The sequence below is a fragment of the Ictalurus punctatus genome, chromosome 3, assembly GCF_001660625.3.
Source record: "Ictalurus punctatus breed USDA103 chromosome 3, Coco_2.0, whole genome shotgun sequence".
Taxonomy (NCBI): Eukaryota; Metazoa; Chordata; class Actinopteri; order Siluriformes; family Ictaluridae; genus Ictalurus; species Ictalurus punctatus.
In genome coordinates, this window is record NC_030418.2 from 1315999 (window position 1) to 1334208 (window position 18210).

General features: G+C 41.9%; 1 protein-coding gene across 7 annotated transcripts in view; it reads right to left on the reverse strand.

Moving 5' to 3' along the window:
- Nucleotides 1-18210, reverse strand: part of syne2b (spectrin repeat containing, nuclear envelope 2b) — a 101195-nt gene that overhangs the window by 29787 nt on the left and 53198 nt on the right. For 4 of the 7 annotated variants that reach the window (XM_017463486.3, XM_017463482.3, XM_047154442.2 and 1 more), the window contains exons 73-87: nt 17967-18101; nt 16708-16878; nt 15244-15315; nt 14565-14663; nt 12542-12862; nt 9287-9451; nt 4690-4845; nt 3935-4054; nt 3309-3412; nt 2734-2863; nt 2516-2632; nt 2295-2426; nt 1465-1665; nt 404-505; nt 65-184 (exon numbers count right to left, since the gene is read on the reverse strand). In XM_017463486.3, the coding sequence (XP_017318975.2) occupies nt 65-184; nt 404-505; nt 1465-1665; nt 2295-2426; nt 2516-2632; nt 2734-2863; nt 3309-3412; nt 3935-4054; nt 4690-4845; nt 9287-9451; nt 12542-12862; nt 14565-14663; nt 15244-15315; nt 16708-16878; nt 17967-18101 (2145 nt within the window). The remainder of the gene's footprint in view (nt 1-64; nt 185-403; nt 506-1464; nt 1666-2294; nt 2427-2515; nt 2633-2733; nt 2864-3308; nt 3413-3934; nt 4055-4689; nt 4846-9286; nt 9452-12541; nt 12863-14564; nt 14664-15243; nt 15316-16707; nt 16879-17966; nt 18102-18210) is intronic. The other 3 variants (XM_047154441.2, XM_047154444.2, XM_047154443.2) reach the window with 3 other exon arrangements.

An 18210-nucleotide genomic window follows, 5' to 3' on the forward strand; every position in this document is an offset into this window, starting at 1 on the left:
CTACACAGAGAGTGAGAGAGTAACACACACACTGCTGTATACACACTCCAAGACACACACACACCTCCAGCGTGGTGACGTCCTGCGGTAACCCCGTCACTCGACCCTGTCTCTCTGTCTCGTCTCTCAGCTCGGCCAGCTCTCTCTCTCGCTGCTGAAGCTCCTGCTGTAACCCGGCAACAGCCTGCCCAGGTAACCATGGAGACAAAAAGGGTCGGAGGTCAGAAATCGCAAGTCCAAAGTCATGATGAGTCCTGCCTTCAGACCTTTAGTGCACAGTGTATGGTGTACGTGTGTGTAGACATTTTAACTCTGTTTTAGGATGATATACACATCACAACAATCTGGGGGGGGAAAAAAAGAAGACAGGACTGGATCATCAGGATATCAATGAAGTGTTTACCTGTAGCTGTGCATGAGGATCGCAGCGTGAATCGTCATTAGTCAGTGTTTTCAGGGTTGAGGTGTTAGCAAGCAAGGCAGCATGCATGTGTTTAATCCTGCTCTGTGAGAAACACACACACACACAGGAAGTTTATTCGACAAATCATCAAAATGTAAAAACGTAGCATAAAGGCTGATGTAGTCTGTTTTGACGTCTGTCAAAAACTGCAAGCGTGTTCGACACTTGCGAGGGCGAGAAGTTCGAGGTGTCGGCGGAGGACGACAAAATGCTGACAAGTTCCCGCCATCGTCGTTTAGCACGAGCCAAGAGAGCGCTAAACATGTTTATACCACAGCGCTGCGGAGTGCTCAAATATGATTGGTCAGAACTTTCTATAACAGCAGCCCTGGCAGTAGCACAGTAATGCGCTCGTTATAATACGTTACGGTTGCTATAGTAACAGCTCATTCACTCGGTGCTTTGTAACAGTCAGAGGTAAAGCTGTAGCTTTACGTCTTTCGACAAGGGTGAGTCTTCGCGGTTTCTCGGTAACACGTCAGGCTGGGTTTTTTCGTCTTCTTAACTTCAAGAAAGAGAAAAAGTTAGAAATACCAGGAACTCACTTGTTTCACAGTCGTCCCACGACATTACATGTAACTATAAACGGATAAAAAAGAGCGATGCGGTGTTCTTTAACGAATAAAAAAAATTGCAATTATTGGTAAACGACTGTGTTATAAGGGGAATAAATTTCAGGACGTGTTGTTATAGGAAAATCATCAACGCCGGGTTGGTAACACTAACTCCGCTTCATGACGCCATCCTGTCATTGATTATTTTCCTACATCAGCATGACACAGTGTTTTATTCCTTAAATATATTAATATCACTCTCGTTAGTTTCAAATGGAAAAAAAAAAGACTGAGATTATGCAATTTTGTATAAATATTTTGTTCTCATATATTCATATTAACTTGTAGAAGTGTATAGACATATGTTGTCTGTGTGTGTGTGTGTGTGTGTGTGTGTGAGTGAGAGAGAGAATAAATGTACACATTCCTCTGTGTTCTCTCGCTGACCTCTTTCTGCAGAGTATGATCCAGCTGTTTCTGCAGCTGCTTCTGTTTCTCTGAGAGAACGTTCTGGAGCTCGCACACACGGTCCTGCAGGAGATCCACACACACACCGGCTGCAGGAGCCACGGAACCTAACGACCTGACGACCTCTGACCCCTGAGAGGTCAACTCGGCACTCAAAGAGCTGAGCTCTGCAGACAGACTCTACCAATCACACACAGACAGGAAGTGGGGAACGAGTTAATCTACAGGAATTAGTAGGATGGATAAATCAATATGGATGAACGGATGGATGACGTATGGATGCTTGGTAGTGTTGTGGATTGATGGATGGAAGGATGAATGGATGAATAGATGGATGGATGGATACATGAATAGGAATGATAGATGGATTGTTAGATGGTTCGTGATGGATGAATGAGTGGAGGGATCAGAGGTCAATACTGATGGATGGATGGATAAACCAATAGGATGGATGTATGGATTAGTGGGTCTATGCATAAGTCAACAGAACGATGGATAGATGGTTGGTTGGGTTGTGGCTGGATGGATGGAAGGATGGATGGATGGATGGACAAACAGATGGCTACTGTAAATCTGATATGATTTTGATAGGACTGATTGGATGAGTGAATGGATGGATAGACGGATGGATGAATCAGTAGGATGGATGGATGAGTGGATGTATGCATAAGTCAACAGAAATGATGTAGAGATGGTTGGAGCAACGGGATGATGGATTGGATGGAAGAATCGGTAGGAACGATAGATCGATATGTGGATGGATGGATGAGTTGATTAATGGATGGATGGATGGATGGATGGATGTGTACCTGTAGCTGCTGGGTGTGTGCGTCGGTGTGTAACCCTCCTGGCTGAGAGACGAGTGTGTGTGAGAGAGTGGAGAGAGAGAGTGTGATTCCACTCAGCACCTCAAACAAACCCTCATCCACCGCCTGCACGTCCTGCAAAGGAGGGAGAGGGAGAGAGAATGCGACACTTAGAGCATTAGCATGAGTGTGTGTGTGTGTGATCATGTGTGTAAGATACTCACAGGTGCTGACGTTGCTGTGTGTCCCAGCTCTCGCAGGTGTGTGAGGTGGGACTGGAGCTCCTGTAGACACGCAGCTCCATCAGTGCTGCTCCATACACAGACAGGTGGAGGAGATATCTGCAAAAAAAAACACACACACACACACACACTTATAAACTGACAATATATTTAATATATTATATAATTTGCCATTAATATAAGTTTAGTTGTGCAGGAACCTCCTCTTCCTGGTGCTCTTCTGCTCTCTGGCTGAGTCGCCTGTGGAGGTGAGTCCACTTCCTGTGCACTGACTCCGCCCCTTCCTGTCTCTGCTCCTCCACTGTCAACGCTACTGCAGGTACAAGGAGCCTGAAGAAAACGTTCAGAGACGTTCAAAAACTCAGGCATGATTTCACCGGACGGACCAGGGCTGATTCTCATTCACGGATGAATGGGAGGAACCTTTACGGGAACCTTTTTTTTTTTTCTTTTTTTTTACGGATCTCAAGAACCTTAGCTGCGTTACGACCGGAAGACCCAGGGCTGATTTTATTTCCTGAGCCGTAGTTACAGGGAAGCTTTGAGCTCCTGCTAAATGAGATATTTTTCTGTGCAGGAGGAACTACTGAGGAAAAAACTTGCTGTACTGCACATCAGAAATGTTCAAATGTAAATTTTAACGCCTTCCGCAACACACCGAAATGTCATATTTACTTTTAAATAACAAGAACTTGTTAGTGCCTCATTCCCGAAGAGGATGTGTAACTCCAGAAGGGGAAGTGTGTGTGTGTGTGTGTGTGTATGTGTGTGTTACCTCATGTGTTCCTCTGCAGTTTGACTTTGCAGTCTGACTCTGCTTCCCCGTGCTGCAATGACCTTCATCAGATCTCTCTGTTCGATTAGACCCTGCTCCAACTCCTACAATACACACAGAGAGAGAGAAATCTAAAACCCGAAAGGGATGTCTTTATTTTGCACCTTTTGGTGATAATCTCAGATGTAATGACATTATTACACCCCCCCCCTTTCCCACCCCCCTTCCCGAGTGCAGGTAAAACCTAGATGGAACCATAACAAATCTCACATCTTATGTAGTTCGCTTATGTGGCTATCTAGCCTGTGAGGTTGTGCTCTGAGCTAGTTTATATTATTATTTAGCAAACAAGTACTACAAAAGCTAGTCTAGATTAGATTTCATCATCGAGTAAACCAGGCAATGAACTAGTGATGATAAACAGACACACGGTGCGCTACAAGCTGACACGCAGAAATCTATATCTGATGACGTCCTTTTTCCATTTACGGCATTTTGGCGTACGCGCTTACCCAGAGCGACATACAGAAGGCTTTTATCATTTCCGTTATAAAATGCTGCCCAATGAGAGTGGATGCAACTTCACAGCTATTGTAACTGAAAGTGTGTGTAGGTGTGTGTGTTGCCTTCTGCTGTTGCAGGCTGCTCTGTCTGAAGAGTTTGACCCTCCTTGAGCTCAGCATCTCTTGCACACTGGCGCTGCGCTTCAGCCGAGCCTGCAGGGGGCGCTCGCTCTCCGCACACACCTGCAATCCACAGGTATAACGTTAAAACGCATCACTACACGACTGCTGATAAACGTACAATCTTCGCTAAGTCCTCGTCAAAAGTGAGGAGAGGTTTGTTGAACGTTCATGGAAGGAGTCTCCAGTGTCAGCGCTTTGTAACAGTGTATCTTTAAGTTTTACGACACCTGCAGGACAGAGGAGTTTTTTTTTGCTTTTGCGGGTTTCTTGGCAACATGACAAGCTTCGTTTTATTAAATTCAAGAGAGAGAAGAGAGAGAGAGAGAGAGAGAGAGAGGGAGAGAGAGAGAGATGCTGATGAAGCACAGCGACTGTTTGTAGCCACTGAGAATGAGAACAGGAACGATAATAAATGGATTAAAAGTACAAGGTGTCATTCTTTAATTATGAGTAAATCGCCAAATCACTGTGGTGTAAGGGGGATAACACACTCGGGGACATGCTGTTATAGGAAAATAATCACACACACACACACACACACACATTCAACAGTTTGCTACTGGACAGCTGTTGATGGCAAAGAAAAGTTTGAGACATTTAGCTGGTTAAATGATCTGTTATAACAATCTGCTGTGTGTTTCTGCTGAATACGTGAATGTGTGTGTGTGTGTGTGTGTGTGTGTGTGCGTGTGTACCTTCTCCTCGCTGTGTCTCTCCTGCAGCAGGACCTGAAAGGTCACCAGCCTGTTCTTCAGGAGCTGCAGTTTGGCGCGGAGTGCTTTCTGCTCCTCTTCATCATGACCTGGTGCAGACACACTGGCCACCTTCTGCTCAATCTCCATAAACATCTCCTGGTCTCACACACACACACACACACACACACACACGGATAAATAGAAAGCTTACCTCGGTTCACCTAATTTGCATATGCAAATTTTCACCTGAGCTGCTTACTGTACATTCACTTTCTATGAGCAACACACACACACACACACACACACACAATTCTAACATAACATAAATAAATAAATAATATTACACCTGAGTGACCCGAGTTATGCCTTGAAGTCAACTAAGTGAAGAATAACAGATCGAATGTTTTTAAAAAAATTTAAGTTAAAGGGAAAAAAAAACCCTTTTTATTTATCGCTGAATGGAAGGGAGAAAAAGATCAGAGTCCACTCTGAAGATTTATACAAAGTCACGTATGGCACGCACCGTGTGTGTGTGTGTATGTATGTGTGTGTGAATAAACTCTCACTTTCTCACTGCTCAGTGAAGTGAACGTATAAAAGCTTTCTCACTGCTCTCTGTTGGCTTTTGAGTCATCATAACCCGGGTCACCAGGTCACCTGATCTTTATCCACCATCTCAAACTTTAATGCAGGTGTCAGATTACACACACACGCACACACAAGCCACTTCCACTTACACAATGATTATACCCTATACCTAAACCTGCTCCTAACTCTAACCTCAGTAAAGAGAAGAAAATGTTTTTGCTCTGTAGTTTTTCCTAATAAAAGTTGCAAGATTTATTTTATGAGGACCAGGTGACTGTGACACTCCCCTATCATTACGAGGACTTTTAGGTCCTCACAAAGAGCTAAACACATGGTCACACATCCACAAAAAAAGGTCTATAGTCTAATATACTGTACTAGGACACACACACACACACACAGGAGAAGTGCACTAGTACTGTAAGTAAATGTCTATAGTGTAATATACAAGGACGCGCACGCTCTCTCACACGCACACACACGGAATGCCTATATAGTGCAAAACACAGGAACGTGTGCACACACTTCTGAGAAAAGGAAAGTATATACTGAATGTACTGAGTGTTTATGGTGTACTTCTCGAGTGATAAAAATGACCCGCGTGAACGTGTACTAATTTTAAGCCCACTTTGAAACTTACTGAAAAACAATTCGCTCACACTCAACAATTACTGAACAGATTTATAACCTTATAAAAGAAAACGACAAGACTACACATTCAGTTGCCTTGGTTACGGCCGCTCGAAGTTATTTACAAAACGTAAACAGTCTACCGTCAGAAGTAAACAAAATCAGAAATGCACTCTCTCACGGCTACTGTTATGCCGTTTTAAAGTACACTATGTATTCACACACACACAGAGTACATTTTATCCAACAGTAATAAGATTTATAAGGTGTGCTAGCATTCTTCCCATCACTGTTTAATGAGGACGCGTGTTAGAGGATTGGAGAGCTTCGTATTCTCCCATCACGCAAACAAACATCCTGTAACGCAAAACCAGCTTTTACTCACCCGTAAATCTGAGATTACGAGTAAGTTTCGATTCAGAAGCTACACACTCAACACGCGGCCACACACTCATCACATCAATGTGGTGGTGAGCGTAAGAGGACAGAGGAAGTGTCTGTTTCCTTCACATTACAGAGAGTTTCTCAATGCACTGACTCACTCGTTTCTTCACAGCTATTGATTATGTGTGTGTGTGTGTGTGTTGTATATATTCTATGATTGTGTGTTGTGTGTGTGTGTGTGTGTGTGTGTTGTATGTACTGTGTGTGTGGCAGGTGAGAAAGAGAGGCAGAGACATGTCACTGTTGCACTCTGAAGACAGACAGCAAATCCACAATAGCGTGTCCATTATGTCTTAATCCATCCAGGAAACCTCTGGTGCTGAACTTACTCTTACACTACTGAGTTAACCCTTACAGTGCTGAACTTACTCTTACACTACTGAATTAACCCTTACAGTGCTGAACTTACTCTTACACTACTGAGTTAACCCTTACAGTGCTGAACTTACTCTTACACTACTGAGTTAACCCTTACAGTGCTGAACTTACTCTTACACTACTGAGTTAACCCTTACAGTGCTGAACTTACTCTTACACTACTGAGTTAACCCTTACAGTGCTGAACTTACTCTTACACTACTGAGTTAACCCTTACAGTGCTGAACTTACTCTTACACTACTGAGTTAACCCTTACAGTGCTGAACTTACTCTTACACTACTGAGTTAACCCTTACAGTGCTGAACTTACTCTTACACTACTGAATTAACCCTTACAGTGCTGAACTTACTCTTACACTACTGAGTTAACCCTTACAGTGCTGAACTTACTCTTACACTACTGAGTTAACCCTTACAGTGCTGAACTTACTCTTACACTACTGAGTTAACCCTTACAGTGCTGAACTTACTCTTACACTACTGAGTTAACCCTTACAGTGCTGAACTTACTCTTACACTACTGAGTTAACCCTTACAGTGCTGAACTTACTCTTACACTACTGAGTTAACCCTTACAGTGCTGAACTTACTCTTACACTACTGAGTTAACCCTTACAGTGCTGAACTTACTCTTACACTACTGAGTTAACCCTTACAGTGCTGAACTTACTCTTACACTACTGAATTAACCCTTACAGTGCTGAACTTACTCTTACACTACTGAGTTAACCCTTACAGTGCTGAACTTACTCTCACACTACTGAATTATGTCTTACAGTGCTGAACTTACTCTTACACTACTGAATTATGTCTTGCAGGGCTGAAACCTTTTACCCCACTGATGAACTCTTACAGTACTGAATTAACTCAATATAACCCCCCCCGCCTAAAACCTTCACCACACGCATATTTCCGCTCTGCTGGATTCGTTTTCTCTGTGAACGAGTGGTTAGTATATAAACAATGACACATTAAAACGATGGCGTTAATATAAAGGTGCGGCCGGAACTATCGTCTGAACTGCTGTTCTAGAAAATAAATAATCATCTTCAACATCTTCTGACCAATCAGAAAGGAAAACAACACATTATAACCTGCAAGACCAGAGCCGGATCTATTTACCGACTGTGTGTTAAAGAACTGTTTGCACTAATAACTCTTGTCAACACATCCGAATCTGATCAAACACACACACACACACCTGTCTACAGACTACGAGCTCATACTTCCACATCACAACTGCTCCAGATTTTAATAGTATGCACTGTGATTATTTTGTGAGATTAAACTCAATATGAGTTCTTTTATTAATACGATTGCACGTCACTTTATGAATAAAAATAAATAAATAAACGAATCTGCCAGCAAGAAACTATACTTCTGGCCCCCCTGGGTTGTTTATATACAAGCCGTCAAAGGAAAAAATGAAATATCCTGTAACACAGGGGACAGAAGACGTCCTCTTGAAAGCACCGACCCAGAGGCAAATATTTGCTCTTGAAATGTGTTCTTTCCTACTAACCAGTAAGTATGAGAACTCATTTATATCGCTTTTTTTTTTTGTCCTCGTCATAAACCCGGCCACTGGGTCACGGCTCCGGAACACTAAAATACTCAGCCCCAAATCTGATTATCAAGCTGAAAGCTGCTGGATAATCATCAACCAAAAACTGGCAATCAGCCACCACTAACAACAATTTAAAAGGTTATATGGGAAGGTACACCTTTGTAATTTTTTTTTGCTAAAACAGCTTTCCACTGTAGGCTATTTACAACCTCGGGAGAAAAAAAACAAACCCAGAAACACTTAAAAGCTCAAATCTGAAAAAAACTATTAAGAAAGTGAAAATAAACAAAAAGTTGTAATAAATAAACAAACAAACAAACAAACAAACAAACAGATAAATATATATAAATAAGCATGCAAGCAACAAAAAAACAAAACAAAATGGAAAAAACCCAACAACATTTAAACAAATGTGCATGAACGAATAAATCACGAGCATAAAAAAACAAACGAGCGAATAAATAAAAAGACCAAGAAATGAAAAAAATAAATAAAATAAAATCACCAAAAGAAATACAAAAGGTAAAATGTTTAAAATGTGAATGAAAGAAGAAATAAATTATAAAATGATAATGATAATAAATACAGTACATCAATTAAGAAACAAGATAAATAAATAAGAATTAATCTAAAGGTGTGACTGGGCTACTCTGGAAACTATTCGTATGCCACCAGTAATTTTCATAAAAACTGAGCGGAAATTAAACGAGCGACACAGTTTTAGTTCATCATTAACATGTATATCGGAATGTAAGGGAAAAAAACTGCAATATCCTCTTTTCTTTGACAGTATCTGTGAAATCTGCAGGATTTCGAGTTGTGCAGACACACGCACACGGAATGTAAGGCGGTAGCAATATATGAGTGAAACGTGTAAGAGGCTGGAACGGAGCCAAACCCAGGCGCCAGTGTTAAACGCCACAACACACTTTAACTAGCTGAAGTTTCCCCAGAACCTGTACGAGGTAACGTGCGTCTCGGCCGCTCACCTGGCAGGTGTGCAGCTGTTCCTCTACGCTGTGCTGCACGTCGCTGTGCAGACTCAGCTGGGCTTTTTCCAGCCAGAGCTCCATCTGCGTGGCTCGCTCATGGCAGGAATGGAGCGACCCATCCGGGGGAGGAGTTTCACCCGAGTGACAGGATCCACCTGCAGCCTAGAGGGTCGGACACGACAGGTAATGTACAGAAAGAGGGTGAGAGAAGAGAGAGAAGGCGAGAGGCGAGGCAGGAAACACAGGTAGTTTGTGCGTGTGTGTAGAAATGTCTAAACCACTGGGTGTGTCTCTTGACCCTGAGAGGACCAGAAATACTGCTTCGTACTTGCTCCTAGAGCTTGAGTTAAGATTAGCGCACACACACACACACACACAAGTGTTAGCCCTAGTCTAGTCTAGTGTCTGTCTCTCTGGTCCACACAATGAATGACGGTGTTCCTAATCGGTCCTCAGTGACTGACATATATATATACCAACACACAAACACATACATACGCAGTCCTTACATCTCTCTCGTTCTCCCTCATGTTTTGACTCTTTCACTTATGCTGTCTCTCTTTTCACCCCCTCAGCATGCCCCGCCCACCTGTGGCTAAAATTACTTCCTGAAAGCGGCAGTCGGGTTTTACAGTCAGATCGAGTGACAAGGAAGGAAGAAAAAAAAAAAAAACACACACACACACACACACACACACACACACACACACACACACACCTAACCCTGGGCAAATAAAAAAGTCTATTGTGCGTGCGAGAAGTTTTCACTTCTCCAATTTGCCAACATCCTCATAGAATTTTGCACCATCCCTGAATTACTCCACACATTTTTCTCATCATGTACAATTTCATAATATATTGTTATATGAATTAGACCCATTAGAGTGTGAGTTGATTCAGGAACTAAGGCTCTAATGTTTTAACCCGATGAGTCTATAGGATTAGTTCCAAAACCAATGCTGGAAGGGGAATAATGGTTAACAATTAATAAAACGATTGGCACAAAGGGCATTCCCGGTTCATGGGACTACACGTGAATACACTCCTGAGGAAAAAGGGTTCACGCACAGGGTGAAAGATCTGGCTAGGTGAACTGCTGGAGTACTCCATCGAACAGATTATGAATATAAATGTAAAAACAACTTGCGTCAAAATCTACACGACAATAGAACGGTGCTAACGGTGTGTCGTGTTACGACGAAGAGATGATGATACTCTGAGCACTGGTTCCGGCTGGTAAAAATCATCCTGATACATGCAAGCTTTCATGTTTTACTCCTTTGTACCTTCTCAGAAGCTCGAGCGTGTTGAGATGTCTAAAATAGAAGACCCGGCCGTAACGGCGAAAAGGTTCCTGACGTTTACAGCGGTGCCGCTGTGAGATATTTCCGACGCGAGGCCAGAACCGATCCCTCACCCCCAATCAAGCGGCGCCTGTGCTGTATCGCCAGCTTAAGAAGCTGCCCGAGACGTCATGCCCATGCTGTATCTTGACCCTGAGGAGGTGATCCTAGTTTGAGCCCACCTAAAATATTCCAGAATGGTTCCAAACGCTTATTCGTGGGTGTTTAACACGGCACACGTAATTATCAATGCGTCAAACATCATGTTCTGCGTAGTAACTATGATGATGTTCAGTGAAGGTCATCCAAGTCATTAAGATGGTTCCTTTGTATTTATTCACCCCCAACATCAAACGAGCGCATACCTTAGCTCGTTTACATTTTATTGGTTTTACAAGGTAAGATATTTTTTCCATTGTTATTTTAACCGTTTTGAAATATCGTCTTGGTCTTAAAGCTTGGCCTTTAAGGATTTGACGGTTTTCAATCCCGACCTTGATTCATCTGGAGCTGTTCTGCATTCCTTACCACTCCGTATTGACTTGATCTCGCCTATTCAAGGTTTTGACCTTATCCTAGACTTGACGACGGCGGTCTTGCCTACAGCCTAACGTTTTCAGTGGACATGTCATCAAGTTAACGTCATAAACATGTCAGGATTGTTCGACAGTAGAGAGAAATTTGGATCACCGCTCCTACTTCTGTAAAAATGCACGAGCGCGTAGCATTTACAGACATAATTGAACATTATTCATAAATAATGATATTGTCTCATCCTGCCCTGAAATTAATTCATGACTACACCCTTAAACACCCCCCTGGACAATGACACCGATAAGGCGACGCCCATGTCACATCATGGTACACGTTGATTATAGTCCTAAACTCCCAGACTTTCATTCCTCACTGTCAGCGGCTGCGGCTTATGATACTAATAATGACATAACCTCAAACAAAGCAGTGAGAAATCGAGTCGAGAGGCAATCACACTGGACTTATGCGTTTGGCTACTCTCTAGTTGTTTTGAGTGCGTTTAGACGCGCCTTTGTTCAACTGTGCTCGAGGTGATCGCGTTAACCAGGGTTGCCAGATAAATCTCAAAAACTACACTGAAATGTGGCTACAAATTTGCACTGGAAAAGGGAGACATCCCCCCCCAACGTATTTCTGACGTACGGATGTTCTCCACTCCATAATCCCCCTTTCCCTTTACCAATCTTTGCAATATATCTTGCGCAAGAAACGGTCTAGTAAATCATAGACACACTGTCTATGCTTACACTTTGCCTGTTTGCTTAAAAGTATTCGACATTGTCAAACATTGTCCGTCATGCCTGCTGCTCCTCCCCCGAGCATGGAGCGCCGTCATTCCTTCCCCAACGGGGCTTCGGTTAGTGCTTGTTATACTGTACTTTGACCACTAGTTGCAATAAAAGGTCAACAGAAACTAAGTGGGGCCACAGTGAGAAATCAATAGATCATTGCCTTACGAGATGTTTTTAAAAGCTGCCTCTATAAATTTCACTGTAGTAACCTTTAGCAGTAATTGATCATCATCATCATATGCGTTACGATGAATAAGTTGCGATTTTAAGGGGTTAACGGATCTGGCGGCTTATTCCTAGTTTAATTTTTGTTTTTTTCCAGCGTGGGGCTTAGTCGTGTCTCTGAGTTACGGTCACCGCTAAACTGGATCGAGGAAGCATAACGAAAGTGAAAGCGTGTGAGATTCACACTCGTCTTTTTCCAGGGTAATTAAGGGTAATAAAGTAGTGTTCACACTTTGACCTCGTACAGGGCTGTAAAGTGTTAGCATGTGAGTTGAACATGTGAGTATGGTAGGTTTTGGAGGAGATACACGGGGTGAGATTCTGGGGACTACACACTGAGAACGAAGACACCTGCTTACCAGGTTGTCGGCTGTCTTCTCACGACGCCGTGTAAACGTCGGCCTTAACGCCGGAGCAGAAAGGACTGGCGTCTGTGGCCCCTGATCTGACCTTATAACACCGTGTGTATCTTTGGAGCCCGAGACGGGAGACGTTAACTCCTCTCGCCTGAACGCCTCCTCGGCTGAATTGCTCATGACCTGGAGTGGAGTTACGGTTTCCTGAGAGTCTGTGGTTTCTACGTGTGTGTGTGTGACCTCTCTAAACATGGGCGGTGTGCTGCAGGTGTGTGTCTTCAGCCTCTCTGACTCGATTTGCTTCCCCTTCCACGCACCACGCTCCTGACACACAGAAAGAGAAAAAGAGACGACGGAGGGGTAGATTTTAAGGGGGTTTATTTTTTATTTGTTTCTTTTTTAAAAAATTCTTTCATTTATTTATTCATTTCTTCAAAATCAGACAGAATCGTTCACAAAAGGTAAGAGATGGGATGAAGAAACAGAGAGCATGCGCAGTGTTAAGAGCTACATCAGTGCATTTACATGGAAAAGAGATGAGAATAAAAAGGATAAATTTAAAAAAAAAAAAAAAAAAAACTACAACAAAAAAAAAAAGCACTTTATTCTTCTGAATGCATTTCAGAAAAAAAGAGAATGTGTAATTGTACACTAGGCACATTGAAGTAGTTCGTTATGTAAACACGTTCTGGTGGGGGGGGGGGGGGGGGGTGTCAATACTTTAACTTTCATCAGCATCAGGCAACGTGAGGAAATTTTTACCTCACAGAAATTCTCATATAATACACACTGCTGTATTATACTTCACATAATACAATCTGTAACTCTAGTCATGGTCTTAGTACATCTTAAGCGAAACACAAAAGTAAAACACATGCTATAGAATGGATTTAGGAGAGCACTGACAATGTGTTTAGTAAACTGAACACAATGCTCAAAGTAGCATGCAATTATGTCAGACTTTCCCTGCTGGAGTCTCACACATCATCAAAATCAAGGCACGTGCCTACCTATAAATATTCTGTATGTGTCACACAGGTCAATGCATTATTAGCTTGATAAAGTGCTTAGGAAGCATAAAATTATCCAAAATGTGGCAACAAAGAGGCATTGATATTTCCAAAATCCGTTTGAATATTTTCTCAGGTTCAGTATAATTTAAGGAGTTTAAAACAAGTGTTAAATATTAATTCAAAACATTTAAAATGTCCAAAAATCCAATTTGGGGAAATTAAGTATTTTTTATACCACAGCGTTGGTGATGGCTCTATTCTGATTGGTCAGAAGGGTGTTGATTAATTTTCTATAACAGTAGCTCTGAGAGTAGAGCAGCTGAAAATGAGTGGTTTGTATGGAAGGGGTCTCCGTGTCGGGGCTCTGTTTAAGTTAAAGAGAAAGGCTGGTGAGGGAACGACTCTTTATAGCTGCTATAACATAAGCTAGTTTCACAGATACGCCACAATTTAACTTTAAATGGGTTAAAAAAATTATTTTTTTTAAAAAGTACAAGGTGTCATTCATTAAATTAGGAGGATCAAAAATGATCAAAATCATTGGCACATTGCTGTGGTATAAGAGGAATAAAACACTCCAACAAAAAGATTATGAGAATGTCCAGGATGTAAACATGTCAGAAATAAATCCTTGGCTCTGTTCGATTTTCATAAGCGTCATTAATAATACCGCCGATTTAAAGAGAAAAAATAATTAAAAAAAAAAAAGAATTTCCAAAGGCTCCATGTAAATGCACTGCACTTAAAAGCCATTAGGGTCCTAATTCTAGAACGTTTCAGGTGTACAGGTTCTGGAAGGCGAGTCTCGTTCTAGAACGTTTCAGGTGTACGGGTTCTAGAAGGCGAGTCTCGTTCTAGAACGTTTCAGGTGTACAGGTTCTAGAAGGCGAGTTTAGTTCTCGAAGGGCGAGAAGTCCCGTAAAACGGGAGCTCTAGCACTAGGAGACCACACACTTCTGCTGGCCTCTGGGAGGAGACTTGGAGAGTTCTCTAACGAACGGGGTTTTGGTTACCAGCTCTCTGGGGGGAGACTGCGTTCTCACAGTGGCCGCCGGTTTAGACGAGGCGTCGGGATCGCTCGGCTCCTGGGTGACACGCTCGCCTTGGCCCGCCTGGAAAAAGCAACAGGGAAAAAGTTAGCCACGGCCAGAAGGAATTCTGTTTTCTTTTCCGCCGTCGCGCGTTACGTCCACGACGAAGCATCACACCACTCAGCCGTCACTCGACGCTAAAACTGTCCGTGTGCTGGTTTTGATGATCACGAAATTAATTAGCAATGGCTCACACAAATGACGTTCCAGACCTTTTTTCTCCCCATTAATTAGGTAAATTTACCCACTTAGACATACACAAGCACTTCACGACACCAGTAATGTCAACTTGGCATCAAAATAAAAGCCAGTAATCTGGAAACTGTTGCAAAGTGACTTCGTAAGTGTTTATATACGCTTATGGTAGGCGTCATGAAAGGCTTATGTAGGTATAATGTACAGCATAGCTATATACTTATCGCTATTTATAATCGATTTATTTGTCATACTAGCTATTGAAATTATTTAGTTCTGTCACTCCTGATGCTTTTGCAGCACATTGGTTAAATTATTTTTTACTCTACTTTTTTTTTTTTTTTTTTTTAATGATACAAGGACAAACCCAAGTGAATACTTTTATGCTTAGGTTTTAAAGGGTTACCTCTGTGTCCGATTCGTTCCTATCCCGCTCTGCCGAGTCAGCAGCAGCAGTCGGTCCTCCGCTCTCTGTGCCCTGCGCAATAAAACACGAGTCAGTATGAAGTTTGGATTTCTAATTCAGAGAAGGGTTAAAAACCCAGCAGGCTCGGTGGGCAAATATACACGAGCTTTATTTGCATGTGCATTTCAAAGCTCTCGAGTACACACTGCAACCGTGAGGGTGGGGGGTGTGTGTGTGTGGGGGGGGGGGGGGGGGGGGGGGGGGGCTGTGGAGTGAGCAGTCACCGAGACAGAGGATGACGCCGAGAGTGTGACTACGGCGCCACCTACAGGCGGAAGAGAAAACACATGCACACGGGTAGCGCAGAAAACCAAAAAATCTCAAATCTGTGCTTCCAAATGTGAAAGGACCCAAAAAAAACCCCCATTTCTGTTAAGAAAGCTGGCATTAAGTGAGCAAACATTAAACAAAAATAAAACACCAGATCCAAGCAGAGGAGACACGAGAAGACGTGATGAAGAGCGAGAAAGAAGAGGTGAACTCCAGCGAATAAAGTCGAACGGAAAAGGATGGACCGAAGCAAACAGAGATGACTAATCTTTTGACTGATGTCCAGATCGCGACCCCTTAAGGTTGGGTTGATAATATAATTTTACCCAGACGCAAAATCACCACCAGAATCGGTGCACGCATGAAAAACCTGCATTTCTTCTTCTTTTATTAATCGTGATTAAATGCTAGTTAAATATCATGCTAGCAACTGCGTAATACAGCTAGGCAACATAAGCAGTGGAAAGGATGCGGTTTAGCCAAAGACTAAATTACACCAATAATAAACTTAATATATAACAATAAACCTTTTTTGTTGTTGTTTGTTTTTAATCCAGAATGTTCACTTGGATAATGCATCAATTATTAATATCTCTCTTTCTTCCTGTGAACATTTAAAGGTATGGGGAGACGTTACGTCTTAAACATGATTAAAGGCAGGTTCTTCATATTCATGGTTTTGGATCCTATCATTATAATCTTTCAAAAGGCTAAAAGTGTCACGTTTAAGTGTTTAAAAACAAACAAACAAACAAACAAACAACAACAACAACCAAAAAACCCTAATTCTAGAAAGTCCCATTACAAAAGAACAATTTCACAGTCTTAGAAGTATAAATGTTAAACAACTGATCATAGATTTTGATCGTTTAAACGTTCTAACTTTCTCGGTTAGTCCGCAGGAAATCGGTTAGTTGCTCTTTATTAGTGACAACAGCAATAAAGACAGAAGACAGGAAGTGGTCTAGAGCGAGACGGTGCTCTGGATGGAGAAATGCGTGATGAGGAATACGGGATAAAGAATCGTAAGGCGATGAAGAAGCGGCGTTGAGAGGAGACACGGAAGGAGAACGAACGGGTGAGGAGAAATGGAAGAGGATTATTTTCTTTCCTCCTGGAGAATCCATCTTTTACCTCCATGTTACAACTCATCGCTCTCTCACAGCCTGCAGCGCCAGGAGATCCTCTCACCCCTGCACTGTCTTCCCTTGCATCTTCATAGCAATCATCGTCAATGTCTTCTCTTACATCCACATATATTTCCTCCTGCTCCTCCTCCTCCTCCTCTTCATCACACCCTAGCTGCTGTCATGTTAAACACACACATACAGTACACAGACATACAAGAACAACAAGAACACCCTGTGCTTGTTTTTATACAGGTTTTTTAAATTAAAACCTAGGAAACTCAACACAAACCGAAATCCTTCTGAGATGCTCCTCTATTCATATTAGGGCATCGTTTTGTTTTGGGGGGTTTTTCCCAGGAGGAATTCCTCATGAGATTCTCACACATTTCACTTTCATCCCAAAGTACACTACGGGTCAAAAGTTTGCAGACACTCGACTGAAATGATTCTCATGATCGTCAGACCATTTTGACCTGAAGGTGTGTGATTAAACGTTTGATATCGGTGTGAACTCCTTTAATACTGTTTAAAAATCATCTCAGGGAAATTCCTCAAGAAATCGCGCGAGAAAAACGCCAAGAATACATTCCTGGAAATTCTCTGCAAAAAAGGGGGGCCTACTTTAAAGATGCTAAAATATTAAATTACTTTTTGCTTTGTTTTGGATTCTTTTTTTTTTTTATCACAACATAATTCCCATAGTCCCATTTGTATTACTACAGAGTTTTGATGACTTTAGTATTATTCTAAAATGTGGGGGAAATAATAAAAATAAAGGATGAGTGTGCCTAAACTTTTGACTGGTTGGTGTACATCCTGTTTGAAGATGGTGATTAATGAGATGGTGAGTTATCAGGTATCGAAAAAGATATGAGAGTGTGAATATCTCGGATAAAGATTAAAAATGCTTGGGTGATACGTGATATGATCGAACACTGGATCGGGATCAGTATTTAAGGAGTAAAGTTAACTTTTTAATATAAAATGCCCTTTTAAATAAAAGTCAGTAAAACCGGATATGAGCTGTTTTGTGTTTATCTTAAATATAAGTGTTGGATGTGTTAGATTTGAAATTAAATGTTACACACACACACACACACTACAGTTAATATAATTAACCTTAACATTACCATACAATATGAACACACCCACCTGTATATGCACAATACTAACACATTTAAAAGCAGATAAAAGCAGACACTGTTGACAATTCATCTGATTTAATGCAAATTTGTATGTCAAGGTGTGTGTGTGTGTTGTAACCTGTGTGTGGGCTGGTGATTCGAGTCTCTGCTCCAGCGTCGCTTCCGTTATGGTCATCAGCATGGCTCCAGATCGCGTCAACACGTCCTCCGTAATGCGGGCGATCTCCACCTGCCCCTGATCCAAAACACTGTCCTAAACACACACACACACACACACACCTTTGTTCTTTTTATTTGTTCTTGAAATAAATGACTTTTTTCTGCACATACACAGATATTTTTAATTGTCAAAAAATGTGTAA